This window comes from Parus major, chromosome 9, assembly GCF_001522545.3.
Source record: "Parus major isolate Abel chromosome 9, Parus_major1.1, whole genome shotgun sequence".
NCBI lineage: Eukaryota > Metazoa > Chordata > Aves > Passeriformes > Paridae > Parus > Parus major.
The window spans coordinates 14,751,913-14,771,654 of record NC_031778.1 but is presented as its reverse complement, the minus strand read 5'-3'; the positions used below and the strand labels follow the sequence as shown (position 1 = coordinate 14,771,654).

Here is a 19,742-nt window from a genome sequence, read left to right as displayed (position 1 = left end):
GCTTCTGGCTGGATTTCTCTTCTGCACCTTCCCATCTCCTAGGCTAGCAAGGACAGCTAAGGGAGAACATGTACTCTTCTCTGCAGCAGTGTATTATTGACAGAGGGCATCATTAGGGACTCCTGGAACTCTGCTTCAAGTACCTTAATGTAATATCATCAACATTAATTCAAACTGTGTTAAGATTATAGCAAGTAGCTGTAACATCGAGTAGATGCTGAATTATTAAAAAACTTTATAAAGTTGAAGCTTACAGAAATGGATTTATAGATGCACAAAACTACCTCAGATTAGTTTCAGAGGTTCCCTTTGCTCAGTATCAACTGTTGCAGATGCTTCCCACTTGCTTCCCAAAGGAACTTTCACATCTTTTTCTTCTGGTTCTGTTTGTGAAAGATCTAACATTAAGACTGCACTTTCTTTTACGTTGCAGTTTTGTCTTTTGGGGAATAGTCAGTCTTCAAGCTCTCTCCATGCTTGTAGCCCTAGGATCATCTCTGCATGGTGATTCTTTACTTGCTGCAGACATAGGCTTGACCAGTAGCTTTGAAAATGTCATTTAGACATTTCATATTATCTACACAGTAACAGCAAAGTGGGCTTCTTGCTCCAGGGGCTTGGTGGAGTAATTAGCAATTTATACTGTAGTAAGGTAAAGTAGTTTTTTCTCCTGCTGAAGCAATTCTTAAGTCTTTCTGGAAAAAGACACTGAAATTTTTATTTCTTAATAAATGTGTGGAGTAATTTCTACACATTATACAAACCCTGAAATGCCATTAAGTCATACAGGTTATTCATGGCTTCTGCCTAAGACTCCCTGTGATGTTAACCTGGGATAAACCATCTGTCTCCCAACCACATCTTTGGGACCAGTGAAATTGTCCCTTCAAGAGAAACCATGTGAATGAGCATGGCTGAAACAGATTTCTAGTCTGGTACTGCAGGCTAGAATAGTCAGCTATTATGTCTGATAGTACTTGATGCTTACCTGTAGTCTGTTATTAATAACAGAAAAAGAAAAAAAGCTGCTGGTAAAACAAGTGGGTCAGTAAGATGTCAGAGCAGTGGAATGGAGAGGCATGGACTGATGAACATCTTGGACTCACTTGAACTAATTTGGTTTAACACACCCAGATGTGAGGCCATCTATTTGTTCAGGAACAAAACCATTTTGCTCACCAGCTTTATTTCCAGGTTCATCCAGCAAAGTACCTTCCTTAGGAGGGATCAGAGCTTTCTCTACAGCCAGATAAGGGAGCCTTAGCAAGTGGTAAGTCTGTGTCTCTTGATGTGTTCAGACTATACCTGGGCACTGCAATGAAAGTCTTGATTTAGTCAAACCTGTAAAGCACTAAAAATCATAAGTGAATTGTTTGCCAGGGATTCTGCACAGAAACAATGCTGGTATAGCACCAAGGACCTCACAAACTGTGGATTTGGGATAGGAGGAGTGGTGCCTTGTTTGGTTTTCTTTTTGTCACGTTCCCAAAAGAGAGCAGAGAGCCCAAGCACGGTGGGAAGCATGCACATAGCATACTGACAAGATCCTTGTGTTCTATACAGGGCACTAGCTAACACATTCCTCCTGTTAGACATTGCCACAGCAGGTCCAGATGTCAGTAACTCCAGCTGATACCACTGAAGAGCGATGATTTATGGCCACTGGAGATTTGTCTGCCTTTCTTCAAAGAGCACAAAAAAAGAACTTGGAGGTTGTGCTTGGGGTGGTCAGCTATCTAGGTCAGAAGAGGTAAAAGCTGCTATTTCCAAAAATTTGCCTTCTTTCCAGCTATCTTGTGGTTTGTCTTCTCTGTCAGAGAATATGGACTGCTTTGTTTTATTCCAGGATGCTGAACATACCCCAACTCAAGCTGCTGGCTTGAAGTATCTTTTAGGAAAGGTGGTTTGAATTAACCACCCTAAAATATAGAACAGCCTGTCCCTGAGAACACTTTGCAGTGTGTGACTACTAAGTGTTTAGTCATTAAAAGGAGGACTATATCCAAAGTTAATTAATTCTTATATTAGGCCCTGAAAAGACCAACTCTACACCCAGCTGAAGCCACAGGAATGCCTGGCAAACAGTGGAGTTTAAAGTGAAAGGAAGCAGGAGAACTAAATGGCAAAGACAAACCTTTGGTATCCAGGTAGTATTTTCTTACCAGCAGATCTCAAAGCGCTTTCCAAAGCCTGGTAAGAACAATTGTATGTGGAGTTAGATGAGCCCTGGAGTGAATGCCTTATTTTCAGTCACACATTCCAGGTTTTGGCTCAAATATTTTTGTGTTGGGTTTCTTTCAGAAAAGTGCAGAAAGACCCTGGAGCCAGAAATCCTATATAAAACACACAGGATAATTAGCAACCTCCTGGAAACATGTGAAACTTTAATAAAACTTAAACTCCAGTTCCTTCCCACAGGTGGAGTCCAGCAGTACTGTAGGCAATATGCACATTTAAGCTATTTTTATGCCTCTGCATCTAAAAATGTGAGTGTTAAAACATATGTAGGTAAAGCAAATGGAAAGCTTAGACTTGCCTGTGTGCCATGCTCATTTGAACTCGCTGCATTAGCCTGGATTGCTGCTGAGCAGTGTGTGCTCCAGCAAAGGTTTTGCAAAGGGAAATGTCTTCACCTACAAACCTGGCTTCTTAAAAGACCCTATGACTTTGCAGCTCCAGAAGATACTGACTTTCCCGGCCAACCACAAAGGGAAATAAATGACTGGGAGGGCTCAAGTAATTATACAAAGTGCCTGGATCAACTTTTCCATGGGGATCCTGTAGCTACTGGTCTGATGGCTTAATAATGTGCTTCTGAAATGGCTGCTTTCCTCTGCTCTTTCTCTCTGGGGCCAGATTTCCAGCAAGACTCCTTAGCTGCCCTTGCAGAACTGGCAGGACAATGCTCACTGGACTCATGCTGCATGTGAAGGAGCCAACAGTAACTTTTCCATAGGAAAACTTGCAGGTAGGGCAGAGCTGGTCTATGCTTTTGAGAAAGCATATGAGAAATACTTGAGAAAGAGAATGACTCAGAAAGCCCTAGATGACTTCTTTGTTCCCCACTCTTCGCTCCTGTCCCTCATGTCTTTGCAAGCTGGTGTGGCCATGCCTGTGTGGAGTGACCACTTTGCACCACCAGTACAGCAATAAAATGTGATCCTTCCATTAGGAGACCACCAGCACTTGTCCTTATGGCCTGCATTAGCTGGATCACTCAGATACATGAGCCACCTGCTAATACCAGGCTGTCTTGTCCATTTTCACCTGGATCTGGTCTATAGTCACAGCCTGATGAAGAGTCACCCTTCCTTCCTTTGTTCCTCATAGGTCAGTTAAATGGGAAGCTATGTATGGGAAGGTGTGGTCCAGTTTTACTTTGCATGAGCAGCTTGGCAGAACATGAGGGTCAGATTACTTTGGATGTTCAGATGTTCTTGCTGGGAAACTGGCAGCTTCTGGTCCTCAGAAAGGAAAGTTGGACGTTGTATTAGGATGGAAATAAGCAACTCAGCAGTTACATTGGGAAATAACCATTGATGCAGGTGATCTCAAACCTTTTAAAGTACTGTGAGAAGCACTGGAGCATGGTGTTTTCCACTGTTATGGAAAGAAAATCCCCATAATGGAATGGAACAGTTAGAGATCAGAATGATCCTGCAATAATGTTGTTTTTTCCTCTATACCCCATAACCACTGTGATTTCAGCCTAAGAGTCCATACACTGAGAGGATGTTACTGACTTGAGAATGGACATGTTATATAACATCTATTATACATTCAGTGTGTTTATATAAATGCATATCCCTTATGTAACTGTGTCACTAGGAAAACAGTGAGGTTGGACAAGTTGGTTTCTCCTGCCATTGCTGCTCTGCTTCGCTTGTTGATTCTTAAGCGCTGTCACAAGACACTGCAGGTTGTGCTGCTGATGTGTGTGCCCAAGTGAATCTCTTCTTTTCAGCAGCTCCATTCACTTTGGGTTTTGCTGGGGTTTTTTTCTCAACTGTTGTTTCTTTTTTTAAATGTAATATTTGGCAGAAAGCCTTTGGTGTTGCTTTCACAAACATGGGAGTAATCTGGTTAGTAAATACTATGGACTGACAGTTGACTAGTGCAGCGTTCAGTTGCTGTGCTTTTCAACTTGAAATAACATCCAGGGCAGCCTCCTCAAGTGATGTAAAAGACCTGGTAAAGAAATGCCAGCTGTCAGCTTGATTTTTGGTCTGCTCTGCTCTGACATAAACCTTTCTGACAGCTCTGACCAGTGTCCTTCATATTCCAAATTAATCCAAAATTTCTCATGGTAATGAAAGGGAAAGAAATTACTTTAGAGTGCATGTTTCCTGCTCTAAACATCCTTGACTAACCCTGCAGACACCAGAGAATTACCACCTACTCAGACATGCCTGTCTGCTCTTGGTGCAACTCTAGAGCTTATTTGCATTCCAATGGTTTTGCCATCCAAGATCTCTGTATCCAAGTCTCCATGTTGTCTGCACAAAATAGGAAAAACTTTTTTATTTTTCAGGGAGCCTTAATTTTTCTAGATTGAGAGCAAAGGAACACTGCCAAGAATTTGAATCAACTCAGCAGACAATTGTGTTGTAAGGACTGTTCTGCCCAACTTCCCACAACAATATCTTGAACAGAAGAGTAGCCCAGAGCTTCTGGTTTATTTTTCATTTATTCAAGGAAGGATCTGACCTATTGTGTGGATATCTCTTTGTAAGGTTAAAAGGAATAACGTGCCATCCTTTCTCTCTCTGCTGTACAGCAAGCTGAGTTCTGGCAGAAGCACCCTCAGAGGTGGGCAAGAGGTGCAGAGAGACTGATGTAAATCATTTTGTCTACCTCTGTCTTTGTGGATGAGATTATCTCACAGTGGAGGAAGGAAGGTGATGGATGAGTTCCCAGGGTGGAATATCAGTCTCCAGCCTTCGCTTTTCTCACCTCTCACTTGACCTCTTTGGGAAGTTCTCTTTTCTGTGCCCTGCCTTCTCTGGGTTCTTCTTATATAGCCATCTCAATTTCCTAGTTTTGTATCCTTTCCTTCTTTGTCACTCTTATCTCAGCAGGTGGCTCAAACTTGCTTTCCCAGACAAGGAACTGAATCATACATTGAGGTCAACTGAATGAAAAGAGTAGGGATGTCATTGCCTCTAAAAATAATCTCCGTACCTGGTAGGTGACATATTTGACCCTGGACTTAGTCAGCAGCCTGGATTTATTTCCAATTAGAGTCTGACTCTAGATATAAGAAGAGGCGTTGCTCCAGGAAATAATTCAATTCAAACCTCTGAAGAAATCCTGCACCCCCAAAAATGAAATTTCTAGTCTTGGTGTAGAGGGGAGAGAGTTTAGTACAGTTCTTGCCTTACATTGACTCACTAAATTTTGGGTTCTGTTATTCTTGACAGTGGCCAGTGCCGATTGTCTGTGGGTTTTCCTGTGTTCTTACAGAGTCTTTAAAAATAGACATTTCACTCAGGAGGCTTTCTTCAAGAAAAAAGAAACTCCTTCTCCCTTTGGAAAAACCTCAGAGCACCCACAAAGCTTTCAGCCCTCAGCTTTCAGGCACAGATAAGTCTCCCACTGCCCCAAAGGCTCCAAGATGTTCTCCTCACATCAGGGACATAAATGTATTTGGCAACTCTTTAGGAAACATATCACGGATTTGGGCAAATCATATTCTCACTGTCAGTTTGGGTAGCAGCAGCATCCAAGTGCTGTGAGAGTTTTGGGGGAGATTTTTTCCAAGCTTTATACTGGATTACGTTATCTATTAAAAGCAGCTATTTTTATGCTGAACTGCTGCAATGACCTGTATTTCACAACTTGCACATATACACTGAAAAAACATTATCTTGCACTCAAAAGGTGTTTCAGTAAAAGCTCCATGAAATTCTGTGCAAATCTCATTACCTTCTTGCTTGGGTTTTTATTTTGTTTCAGTTTGGAGAGGTGTTTATTTCTTGGTAGCTCCAGGTGCCAACTTTGGTGTTTACAATAGAGATGTGACTCCACATCTTCAGAGCATCAAGCACCCCCTAATAGCTGACTAAAGCCACTTCAAAGATAATATGAAGAACATAGGAGAAAAATAATAAAATTATTCTCTGAGTCACTGGTGAACCAAGGACAGAAGCCAAATACCCTGAGTTTCCAGTGTTCTGCCCCTGCCACTAGGAAAAATAAATTTCTCTGGTGACTTCTATGAGACCTTCAGGAAAAGCTTTGCATCCTCTCTGTTTGATCAATTAACGTAGAAGGGGGAGCTGTTAAACTGATATCCAGCTAAAATACTTAATTTATTTAGTAGCCATTAGAAATGACTTGGAGATGCCCTTATCTGTGACTTGAAATAAGCAGAGGAAAATAGATTGTGTGTCTTTCCTTGTGGCTTAGATATATTAGGGGGTTTTATTCTCAAGGAGTGAAGGGGAAGGATTCTGTTTTGTTAATTTGGGTTTTTTTCTTACAAACTCTAGAAGAACCCAGACTCTTGAGCAGTAGCCCTGTCTTTCTCCCTTTTTTTTTTGTTTTTTTTTTGGGGTTTTTTTTGTTTGTTTTTTGTTTTTGTTTTTGTTTTTGTTTTGTTTCTCCAGGAAATAAATCTCTCTTGGAGAACACAGGAGGCAATAAAATCCAGCTTTAAACAGGTTGTAGTTATAAAGCTTGTAGTGTTCAATCTGTAACCAAAGCAAGCCCAGCTTTGCTGGATGCTGATTTACTGACAAGACTTTCCAACTAAAATTCGTTTTCCATTTTAATCAATGAGGTTTCATTTACTTGATGGTTTTTATATCACGAATTCTTGCATTGCTCGAACAGTTGTTCAGGAAACACATGGCAGGTGAGAACTCATTTCAAATGTAAAATTACCAAGAAAGAGGAGAGTGAGGGGGAACTATAAATAACCAGAGATGTCAGAGTCTCAGTCATTTTTTCCTCTGCAAGTCAGCTTTAGCAGTTAAGGTCAAGATAACATTTCCATGTCAATGGTCAGTTACATCAAAATTCTAAAACAGGAAAATTGAATGGAATTTTTGATTTTTTTTCTTGTATTGTGCCCGGATTTGACCAATTTATAGTTTCTTTGGTCCGTCAGCTCTGAGTTCCAATGTTATTTTGGTTAAGCTTCTTGCCAGAGTGGCAAGCCTGGATTTGGTTTATTAAAGGCTATGAAATTAAATTCCTCACCAAAAGAAAAGAAAAAAAGCCCACATCTTGCTGATAGTCACTTTCTGTTTCCTTTGATGCGGTTCAGTTTGACTTGAATTTTAGCCTAACGATTTGCTACACTGTTTTGTTTTCACCAAGTTCTAATCAGCTTAAACTGCAAGCGGTTTGAAATGCCTCTCTAACAGCTTCCTTGGTACTGCTAATTAAGCTTGAAATCTCTGTGTTGTCCACAATTGTATCTAAACAAGGAGGAGAGTGTATCTGCTCGATGTTTGCCACATCTCCCAGCTGCATGGAATTCTGCTGCCTGTGCAGAAAGTAATCACAACAGGACAGAACCTTTATTTAGGCAAAACTCCCAGGGCAGCGTGCAAGGTCAGGCACATCATGTTTTGAGGAATTTATTTGGTGGCAAGAACACGTAAGGCAAGCAGAGCTACATCAACAGCACAAAGACTGGAAGTGCTTGGGAATAACGAACAGCTTTGCTTTATCCCCCAGAGCACTTTGTTCTGCAGAGCCCTGAGTTATGTATGGTCTGTAGGTGCTCTCACCTGATGTGTGGGTGTTAAAAATAGATAAAAGCACAGGCTATCAAAACCTGACATGTATTCCCCCTGTCCCTCAGGAGCAAAGCTAATAGAATATCATAGTTTTTAAAGCTACCAAGGTTCACTTCAGTGGAAAAAGAGTCCTGACAAATCCTCAAACACATCTTTCTTCATTGAGCAAAGCCATGGGCTGGTTTCTCCCTAGGTAGGGACCACAGTGTGTGAAGCAATACTAATCTGCTGAGGCACGGCTGCTGTTGTGTGACACAGCCCAGGGATTTCCGCAGTAGCTCTGTGCCAGTTTGTCTCAGCTGCTGGAGCCTTGAACAAACTGTTTACCTCTGACATTCTGGGAGGGATTTTGAGGGATTTCCTTCAAATTAGAAATCTTCGAAAATCAGCCTCTTGCGCCAGGCATAGTATTATGCAATGTCTTGGAATGAAGGTCTGGTCGTGCACTTAGGATCTCGTTGGATTGAAGGAATCAGAGATGGAAACTGTCTTATCAGATCATCCCTCCCTGCCAAGGCAGGCTCATCTCCCGTGCTCTGCTGGTACTGCTGTGCTTTACAGATGTTTTTCTCTCTGGTGCTCCAAAAGCCTGTCCCAGCTCCCTGGCTGGATGTTTTCTGGGCCTGTTGCAGTCCTGGTGTGCAGTGACCGATTTCACGTGGTTATGCTGCTTCATACCTGGGGTGAGATGTGGTGGCAGTGCTAATGGCAAGATGAACTCTGCTGCACAATGTGCTGCTTCAGTTCTCTGGGGAATGTGCAGCTCCCAGAGCAATAGACAAGATGTGAGGAGGTTTGGAAATGCAACTTCACTAGAAAATTACTGAAGGGACTGGAGCTGATTACTGAAACATTAAACAATGTTCTTTTAAATAGCAGTTGCTAAGGATGCTTTCAATTGTTTGGTTTACTGTAGTATTCCATGCAACTATAATTATTGTTGCTGAAAAAAATCTCACATACATAGACTTTTTTACTCTCTATGCTATTTTAAAGTCAACTGTAAGCATTTCCCCAATATTAAATTACTTTATTCTTGCAAATGGCTGTAGCCACACTGGAGTATTCTGGATAACAGCTCAGGTGCTGTTCTCTGGTACTGCACCACCCAGAGTTGACTTTTGAGATGTGTGCAAGTCATTACAGATAAAAAAGAATTTAATTTTTTCTGTTAATAATATCTTGTTTCCATTAAGTAACCATTTAGGCACACAGGCTACTTCACAAGTATTTATCAAACCTAACAATATCCAGTTTCTCACTGGGATATGTAACTTCTACAGCCATTTTATTTACAGGCCAGCTGAAGCACATGGGAATGCTTTGCCTGTGGCAGCTACTTGGTTTAAAAGCCAGAAGTCCAGGCATTTTATCTTCCAGCCTACCAGTTTAGAGGACAATTCCCTCATTTCTTACATTCACAGGCTCTGCCGTTTTAAAGGGACAAAGATCTCTCTTGTCACATAAAGGAATGTACAGAAGATGAGTAGCTTTGAGTACCAAAAATTTGTTAAGTAATTTCCAGTGCAAGGCTTCTTGTGGATTTTTAGCTGGAAGGAGTCAATGTGGCTGTGGTTGGACATTGAGCATAACGCAGAGCAGATTGTTTAACCCTGATATTCCTTCATCACTCTCAGCTTGGCGGTGCTAGAAAGGGATGCAGGCCTTATCTAAACTGGTACCGAGCATCAGAGAAGCCACCCAGTTCCTGCCTCTGCTGCTCCAAACATTAATTACATTCAGCATTAAAAATATAATTCTTTCTGCTGGTAGTATGGCCAGCTTGTGTGCCTGCCAGGCCCAGCAGCCTTCTCCAAGTTTCCCCTTCAGCCTTTGGTGTGCTCAAACAATGGCAAAGCCATCCCTCAGCCTTCACTTGATAAGAAAAATGGAGCTCCTTCCTCTGACTGTAGAGCATATTTTGACATCTGCTTATCATTTGAGAAGCATTTCTCCAGCACTGTTCCACTTTCATCATGGCCTTTCTGTTATTGCACATTTGTGGGCTCGGTTGCATGCCATTGTTATCTTTGCTACTAACACAAGCCATGAAATACATCTAGCCTTTCTCTAATAGTTACAGGGCAAGGGGAAGGGACTCCTCCATGCTGTATGCTGAGAGGACTTTCTGCCAGATTCACCTCCAGCTGCTCCGAGTCCAAAACTATAAAGCTGAATTCAGTTTTCCTGACAAGAAAAGCAAATTCCAGCAGAGGAGAAGCATACCAGCTGTGGTATTGCTACTGTGCTGGGAAAGCCACTACAAACTGAGCCGAGTGGAAGAACAATTTGAAAGCCACTGAATACAGTAACCTCCAGGGCCTGAGTCTGCACTGTGCAAGGGGTAGCTGTAAGCACAGTTCAGACCCATTACCAGCGTGCTGATAACATTGCAGAGTTGCTCATATAATTGATTCCCATATCTTCCTTTCCATCTCCTAGCAAATCAAGCTATGCCATCTAAATTTATGTAAATTTATCTCTGTCTGAATTAGGCTGTCAGGGGTCACATCTCTTGCCCCAACACACTGATGCAGCTGTGGCAGCATGGTCTGAAGGTCAGAGCACCAGCCAAGGTCCTTCTGCTGTGCTCTCCCTTGCTAAAAGTACCCCTCAGAGCAGCAAGAAGGGGAGTGTCACCCTCTGCTAATAATGTGTCCAGCTGGTCAGGTAAAGTGAAAAGGATTAACTCACACTCAACTTCTCTCCTCATACATGCAGGAAGGAATCTCATGCTGGCTATTGGTGAGTTAAATGTTATGTTTGCCAGGATATAACCCATCTGTAGAGATAGCAGCTGGGGAGCCTTGGGTGGAAATCAGGTCTTGGTTTTCCTTTTCTAGAAATAATGCCAAAAAGTGTTTGAAAGTGTTGAAATTACATCTTGACACTTAACCCCTCCACCATTTTCTGCTTTATATTTAATTTATAATACAACTATATGTTTTCAGACCCAAAACCTAAATGAAACCATTTGCAATTATTTTGAAGTGCAGTTTTTCAATTGACCTGATCTAATTTGAGGTTTATAAATTCACCAGGCTTCTTGAGATTAAAGTGTTCTGTCTTTGCTTAAGTATGGAAACATTTTCAAGCCTCAAAAAATATCCCACAAAGGGGAAAATGTCTGCTGCTCTGCTCTCCTCCTGTCTGAGGAAATGAAGGACGGAGTCACAAGATTTAAAGCATGTCACTTACCACACTTTACTAAGTTACAGTTCAACTATAGTATTTGACCATGTGCCTGTTTTTAGCACAACAGTCACATTTCATTCGTGCAGCTTAAAACCATCTCTGCTCAGTCACTTCAAAAAATGTGCTTCTTCTGCAGTGCTTACAGAAAGTGAGTTTGTGTCCCTGTGCATGAGCTGCCAATGTAATTTATTCCAGCAACTTCCCTCCCCTCTCCCAGTAAAATAAGCAATACCATGTTCGTGTCCCTGTGCGTGAGCTCTCCTCGGTCTGCTGTTGAGAGTGCAGGAGACATTATTTATGTTCATTAGAGCTTGGGATGAATTGCCAATGCAGAAGAAGCAATGACTAATCTGTGTGGCTTTTCTTCTGCACTCATTGCTGGGTCATTGTGGGAGAGTCCTTGTGCTGGCATGACACTGTGAGTTACTGCTATCCCCCACGTTTGGTTAGGTGGGGTTATCATCTGCAGCATTAGGGCAGTGGGATGAGCTGCAGCCCGTGGGCTGTCACTGCACCTCTGCTCCCCAAAGCCTCTGCCACCTTGCCATCTGGGATGTGAGTCTTCAGGGGAGGACTCAGACATCCCCCAGCTCCAGTCTTCCGTGGCTCTTGCAACCCTCAAGTCTTTCCCAGTCTTTCCAGTTCCCAGTTGGAATTTTTACTTTGTGTCCCATGTTTAAACCTAAAATCTGTAGAGCGACTCCCTTTGGCTTTCTGTGGTTTCTGAAGGGACAAGTATTGCTCTAGGGAGGTCAGCTCCAACCACCACTTGCTAGATGCTTGCTTCCAAGCAGCTTGTTCTCACTTGGATTCTGATTGTGTTATACATGTTTAAGTCTCTTAATTTTAACTTGCAAGATGATTCATGATGTCCTGGTCATTATAGTTCTTTCTTTGTGCTTTAGTGTATTTTTGCTTGGGGTTATTTTTCTTATTATTTAGGTTATTTAGGGTGCATTATTCTCCCCATGTGAGATTCTTTTTTCTTTGCCATGGATACTCTGCCCTCAAGAGACATGGACCCAGGCTCAGCCTTAAACACTGTGCCAACCTTCTATTTAGAAATGGGTGGTTCCTTCCCTGTGCTTTCAAACCCCCCAAAAATTACTTGGATTTGGAGACACAAGGGCACTCCCTGCCTCTTGGCCAAAAATATGGGAAAAGAATGGTAAATTTTACCCTCAGCCCACACTAGATTTGTGGTCTATATTCTTATGACATGAATCTGGCCACAACCCCTCAGTCTGATGTTTCCTAGCTGTTTCTCATCTTCCTTCTGTGTGCCTTGCCTTGGCTCTCAGTGTAACTCATCAGACACATTCAGCTCTACCTGTTGATTACAGAGCAGGCTTGCAACAGCTGGAGAGAAAAGAAGGAAAATAGACCAGTTAGGCATTTTTCTTCATCTTGTTTGGCTTTTTGAAGGTCTGAAAGCTCCAGGAGGTGCTAGGAGAGTTAGACTAACTGTAAAAGAGCAAAATCAAGAAGCTAAACTTAAAATCCTGTAGGGATGCTGTTCCCATAATGTGCAGAAATACCTTTGTGCAGGTTGTTAGCTGCTGGGGCAGCACTTAGGCATGTGGGATAACCTGATTAGAGAATCAAAGAAAACCCTGGTAGCTTCACAGGCCAAATCCTGCCTTACAGCAACCTGATGTCAAGTGGGTGTGAATCAAGGAAGCTTTCCCTTTGGCATCATCTGGTAACACCTTGAAGAGAAGGGTTTGAGCCAGCCAGGGTTCTAGCAAGGAGAGAGGCTTAAGCAAACACACTCCCAGACAGGGAGTGAGCTGGAGTCTGAAACTAATGACTTTGTTTTTCCTTACTGGTACAGACTTGGAAGGATGAAAAGAATAAATTTCCCAGGTCTGATCTTCAGGTTGTATAGAAAGTTTAATCAGGAGTTAGTTAATTTATAATGCTTGTCTTACTTAGCTGTGAGAATGTCCAACTGTGACTGAGCTGAGATTTGGGAGCAGAAGATGTGTTTTCAGAAGGTATGATCCAGCAGGGTGATTGCCTGCTGTCCTGGCAACTGCAGTTTCCAGCAAGATCAGTGTTAACATGGAATGTCAGACAGGATGGTTGTACTGATCCCTCATGGGCTTAAACTCTGTGTCCCCGAAATGTGTGAGCAGGAGTTTGATTGGATGCATGGTGAGAGCCGTTCCAGGCCGTGCTGTTTGGTGCTACACCCCTCTGCAGCATGGATTGCTGCTGCAGGTGCCTGCTCTGGTCACAGTCCCTGGTGGGCTGCAATAGCAGACCAGGAGAACTGCTGAACAGATCAGTCCCCAGCGTGGAAGTAAGCCACAGAATTCCTGGTCATGTTGTGGGGGATCAGTGTTTATCAGAATTCAAAATTCAATCAGGAAAGTTTATGGGAGAAGCATCTACTTGAGGTAAAGTATGGGGAAGCCAAGCTCTGACTCAGGAAGTCCCTAAACCAGTAATCAGTGGAGACTGGAAGCAAATCCCAAGGAATTTCTGTGTTTTGCTTACCCTGTTGTCATACTTTGGCCTCTGTTGTTGGCAACTGTTGGAAATGAGGCAAGCAGTGACTTGGTGAGGCAGACACTCCATACCTGAGTGTGTTCAGAAAGTTTCATAGCAAATGCCTTATGAATGGCACAATCTTCCATCCGTATCCGCAGGTATCCTGCCTTCCCTCCTTGGCAGAAAAACACAGAGAGCCACATGGATGCGGACTGAGATGATGTGATCTGCTTATGCAAAGCAAAATGGTAAATCTGCCAGGTTATTTCTCCATGGAGAAAATTATTGACCTTGCTTTTTCTGGCATACCAGCCACAGTTATAATGATGATGATGGTGACAGCAACCAGACAGAAAGGCCAGCAGTCATTCTTTCCTGCCCATTATTATAAGATATAAAGCAAAATCCAGCCTGAGTTCAATGCTATTCTGGCTGTGCTCCCCTTACAAATGTGTGAGGCAGTTCTCATACGGGTTGAAATTCAGGACTTTTCATATCGACCTTTCCAAAACCAGTGCTTCTGATCCTCTGATAGGAACTCACGTATTTCTATGTTTGTACCTTACCACTGACATGCAGCCCAGAGATAATGTCTGAGAGCAAATGTGCAAGTGTAGAACCTTCTGAGCTCCTGGGTGATTCATCTCCTTACAATACCTTTTGGTTGCACATGTAAGGACTGGATCTTGCCCCCGAGAATACTGGCTCAGAGAAGCAATAATAATACAGTCAGTCAAAGCACTGCTTTCCCTGGGAATTTTGTTGCATGAGGAAGCAGAACTTTAGCCTTCCTTTGTTTGCTAACAAGATCTGCCTTTCAAATGCTTTCTATATTTCTGTCCTGTTAGATATTTTCTTTTTTTTCTCACCTCCCTCTTTCTGTCTATCTAAATAATAATCAATAGTGTAATGATAGATTTTTCTACCTCACCCAAAATACAAATGATGGTTGATAACTTCAGGTGCATCAAGCAAGAATAGTAGGTGAAGTTCGCTTTTCTAAAGAGCAGTGAAATTACCCAAATCAGTGTCACAGATTTATTGTTTGTATCTATGTGGTTTGGATCCTCCATTCATGGCATGTGTCTTTTAAAAAGTGCTTGCTTTGAAATGGTTAGTTATCCAGCTGGTGTCAGAAGGGCTGGTGTGGCTCACAGACAACCATCTGAAACAGAATTATCTTGGTGTTTCTATAATTAACTGCAAGGGTGAGTGAGGGTTGAAATGAGATGAATCATTCAATGGACCCCACTTGAAAAGTGGGATTTTTTTTGGCTGCAGCACTTTAGGAGCAGGCTAGTATGTAAAACCTGTGCAGCAAGGATCATGGCCTTAGAGCTGGAATTTCACAGTCATTATCTCAAACATCGTGGGCCAGAAATAAATGAAGCATTTAAGTCATCCTGAATTCCTGTCCTTGTGGATGCTTTCCTTGCAGCCACTGCTTTGTTCTCACCCCAGATTTAGCAGTATTCTCTGTGGTGAGAGAGGAAGATCAAGATTTTCCTACAAGGCAGATAAAGATATTTTAATGGGATCTTCATTGGCAAAGTAATTAGAGGGTCTCTCTGTAGCCCCAGGAGTTTGCACTTCAGTTTAGCACTGCCCTCTGTGGAACTTGTCTCTAATGAACTCCTCTGCAAAAGCTCACTCGGACTGGGCAGTCCAGAGGCAAAAGCCCAGGAGTACTGGCTGCACAACTCCTTCCTTCACGTGCTCCTGGCTACAGAGGCTGCTGTGTCTCAGATAACCCACCTGATGAACCATCTCTGATCACTTGTCAGAGCTGCTGAGAGAAGGCTCTGGTTTGTGTTCTCACACTGTTCTAAAGGCTTGACCCAGGCCCTGTGCTGTTATCATACTCTTTGATAACTGTTGACTGCACTTTATCTAGAAGAAATGAAAGTACCTGAAGCTTCCAAGCAGATCAGCAGCAGCCTCCAACCCAGCTGACCTTTGTAAGTGTCCTGCTGAGATGGTGCTCACATCTGTTGTGTATGTTTTCTTTGCAGAAAACTCTGGAGCAATGCAGCGTCTGCGCAAAGCCCATCATGGAGAGGATCCTCCGAGCCACTGGGAAGGCCTACCATCCCCACTGCTTCACCTGTGTGATGTGCCACCGCAGCCTGGATGGGATCCCCTTCACTGTGGATGCTGGTGGCAACATCCACTGCATTGAGGATTTCCATAAGTAAGGCCTAAGCTGCTGTCAGTGCTTTGCTTGTTGTCTTTGTTTTTTGGCCCTAAAAATTCTCCTTTTTCAGACTGAGCTTTCAGGAAGTTCTGAACCCTATGCCACTTCCTCCCAAGCCTCTTAAACAGTAGGGAGAGCTTTGCTCCAGGCAGGCACACCGTGGCATACAAGGTTAATTGGTTATGGGACGATTCTGCTTGATCTCTGTTTTGCTTAGAGCTGAATTGAGGGATAACCTCTGTGTCCCTCTGTTTTAAGTGCTCTGCCTTCCCTTTGCCTTTCACTGTGCATGTTTCTCTTCACTGCCTCTACCTGCACTTTCACATCACCAGCTCCTTGCTTCTTCCACTGGGCAATTAAGAGAGGTCCTGTCCTCCTGCACTCTGCAGGTGTTTGCTTACCTCCTAGAGGGATCTCAGTGGCCACAGGCTGCTCAGAGCTCCTTTTGTTTCTAGTTGCTAATTAGCTTTTTTAAGCTACTAAAAATACAGCCCTGGTAATAATTTATAGTGAAACTGCTATTTAAAGTAAGTTGAAAGGTATAGCTGCAAGTAATTTCTGTCACTGACACGCTGCCACCCCCATCATCCCAACTAATCTAGGGAAGACAGGTAGATATAATCAGAGCACAAATGTTTGCCCTGTATGGAAAAGACAGATACATTACACCCCTCAATTAAAAGATGAAATCAATACTGACAAATGTGAGTTTACATCTCAACCATCTACCTCTTAATTTCTAAGGGGGTAGACTTAATTAGAGCCTCATGACATCAGTGTGTGCGTCTGAAAGCTCAAAGAAGCTGGCTGACTTGACAGAAAGGGAAGCAGCCACAATTAACTGGCATGTTAGAATCCAACAGGAGGATGTTCCCTGTAGCTCAGCTAGGCTGGGTTAATTGGCAGCTGCTGTGTTGCTTTCCCTTCCTGTGCTACCAGTTGTGTGTAAGGTAAAATGTGGTCCTGAGCACAGGCCCAACAGGAGTTTTATGCACCATTCAGGCATCTGAAGGGTTTCCCTCACACCCCCTCAACAATGTGGAGAGTGCCCCTTCCCAAAGCCCCACAGGCCAAGGGCTCACATGCTTTCAGGAGAAAGAGAGCTGATGTCCCACACTGAAGCCTCTTGGCAGTGGCTGCATGCAGACCTCAGGGCTCTGAGAGTGGAAAGTGGGAGGCTGTCAATGCAAGGAAGGACATGAAAATTGTTGAGTGAAGGATTGAGGGTGATGCCTAAAGAAGGGAAGGTGATGGGAATAGCACAAGACCCAATGTGACATTCAGAACCACACATTTTGCAGTACTTTGGCCAGCCCAGTTTTAATGGATTAGGGATGACATGTCCTCCTGATCTGGAGGTTGAGTGTTCTACATCCTCATCCTCTTGATAATAAAACCGTAGCTGACACTCACACTGTCACTCAGCTACCCCCTGAACTCAGGCCCCACAGTAACAGATCCACATCCCCTGAAATCTGCAGGAATGATCTCAGGATCCTGGGAGATAATATTTGTCTCATAATGAATTACTCACGGTAGCCTGGACAAAGAAATGTTGAAGTATTTTTTAAGTACCATTTGAGCTAAATGGCACAAGGAAGGGCCTGCATGAAGCTGCACATAATTAATTGCCATCACAGCTCCGGTCATATCATGATCCATTTAGGTTATTTTTCAGAGCACTCGTTATAGCCACTGTTTAATTCATTCTTTCATTAGATCACAGCTACACAGGCATCTTTCATCTGCTGCCAGTGAAATTAATATTTTTCTTTATTCCTGGCACAGATAGATTTTATTTTCTTTTTCTTTTCTAAGATAGTTAATTCTGAGGTGGTTCATGTGACAGGCTGGGTGGCAGAGTCAATCCTTACTAGGCGTTTCAGAAGAGAAGGGCCTTTGATCTCCTTGTGTTCTGATGTTTGCTATAAGCTTTGCCCTCTGTCACTCCACAGCCCCTGACCCTGGCTCTCATTACATGGCAGCAGATTCTGTGGGTGTTTCCTTTTTTGTAGGCAGAATTTGCAGCCAGGAAACTGGCACCAGTAGGTTTTGAAAGAAAACAGCAGATAATGATTCACCACAGGCTAAATGTTCCCAAGCCTAGGAGGAGAGATGGCCACTTCTCATGGGACCTGAGGGGAGCAAAACCAGATGGAACACAGAACATGGGTGAATTATCTAGAAGGTCCTATGGTGAGCAATAGAAGGGAAAAAGAAAGGGCTTCTCTTGATCCCTGAGCTGACCCTGACTCAAGTCAGTCTCTTCATGCAGTGAGTTATTGTCACTATACAATTGGAAGTCAGGCTGACTGGAAGAGAGAACATTGGGGTCCCTGCACCCAGACCTGTTCCCTTTTAAGCCTGGACAACACCCTGTTGTATAACAGTTGGTTTTAGCTAGAAAATGCAGCAAGTCAGAATTGCCCTGATGCTTCTTGTCTGAGTGAGCACAGCCAGAAATGTGCTCCTGTGTGCATAAGAGGGTAAGATGGCTTGGAACTTTAAAGTGGATGGCCTAAACCACAACAGATGCGTGTTAGCACAAGGCAATTCTTTTTACCATTTCTTTTCATACTTCTAAACCATTTCTTCCAATCTCCAAATTTTAATAGTTTGATTTTTGTTTTCAAGAGAAAGCAGATCCTGGTCATCTTTCTAACCTTGGGATTTGCATGGATTTTCTCAGAGGCTTGAGGGTTGTGGCACTGCATAGGTGCCACAATCGAAGGTCATTCAACAGGCACTTTAGTTGTTAATTAGGGCAGGCAAAAAGCTTTGCTGCATGTCAGAAGTTCTATAAGTCCTCTCCTAATAAATGTTCTTTAATATCCTACATGCCTGAAGTTGCCTTGTAAGACTAAAGTGCTTCTGCCTGTTTTTTTTTGAGGAGGGAGCTGTGCGTGCACACACACGTGTGTGTGTGTGTGTGTGAGTGTGTGTGTGTGTGTGTGTTGGTACAAATGTACACAAAGGCATTTGTACAAATGGCCCAGTTAACAAAAACTTTGGCTCCAAGCTTGAGGATGACTGTCTCTTGCTTCCTCAGGAAATTTGCCCCAAGGTGTTCTGTGTGTAAGGAGCCCATCATGCCAGCCCCGGGACAAGAGGAGACCGTGCGCATTGTTGCCCTGGATCGCGATTTCCATGTCCAGTGCTACCGGTGCGAGGTTGGTATTCCTGTCATGGCAGGGACAGAAAGCAAGGGTTGCCTTGACTTCATCACCACCTCATGTTGCTCACACAACAGGCATACCCTATTGTAACACTGGCTCTACAATCAAATTACTTCATTGACTTCAGCAAGCAAGGAATTTTCCCTCATTTATATCCACGCAATTGAGAGGAAAATCAGGTCCCTTGTTTATAACAGGTTCATTAGAAGAGCAAAAGAATGTGACTCAGGCAATTATGGCTTAATACTTGAGAACTTCATAAATTATAGCCTGGACACAAATGTAGCTCATCTTTATGTTCTTAAAATGAAAGCTAATGCATGTTAGGATTTAAGCAAGATTGTACAGGAAACTCAGCATATGGCTCTGGGTTGAAGAATTTTAATGGACACATAAACATGATCATTCTTGTTTTGTGCAATGCTTTTTGTGCTACTTTTCCTGTTCAGTTTCATTACACACTTCATGTAATTTTGATGGTAAGAATCTGAAGACAGAGAATAAAAATCACCTTAAAGCAATTAGCATATGAGAACAGCTGTGTTAGGGAACCTTCAAGAATTCTTCAGTGCTAGTGTTACTTGTTGGATAATACATCAGCCAGATGGCAGGGTAAGAAAATGAGACCAAATATATTTCTTATTGCAGTTGCAGGTTTTAAGAACCTTAATTGGAAAGAAGGATGGACTAAGGTTTAAAGGTCTAGGCCAAAACTTGAGGCATCTGGTTCAATTCTCAGTCTGACCTTGGCTTTCAGGGTACATATCAGCCCATTAGTTAGGCCCATTATTTTTTAAGATGCTGGGGAATTCTTACATTAAATTTTGTAGTCTAATTCATCATACAGCATGTCCCCATGCTGGCTGCTGAGATACCCAGGCTTTCACACACATGGATCCATCAGCAGTCCTGGGCCAAATGATTGCTTGATCA

The 19,742-nt window shown here is 42.8% G+C and overlaps 1 protein-coding gene across 3 annotated transcripts in view; it reads left to right on the top strand.

Moving 5' to 3' along the window:
- Positions 1 to 19,742, top strand: part of LPP (LIM domain containing preferred translocation partner in lipoma) — a 311,346-nt gene that overhangs the window by 276,129 nt on the left and 15,475 nt on the right. For all 3 annotated transcript variants that reach the window (XM_015637754.3, XM_015637755.3, XM_015637753.3), the window contains 2 exons: positions 15,452 to 15,630; positions 18,683 to 18,803. In XM_015637754.3, the coding sequence (XP_015493240.1) occupies positions 15,452 to 15,630; positions 18,683 to 18,803 (300 nt within the window). The remainder of the gene's footprint in view (positions 1 to 15,451; positions 15,631 to 18,682; positions 18,804 to 19,742) is intronic.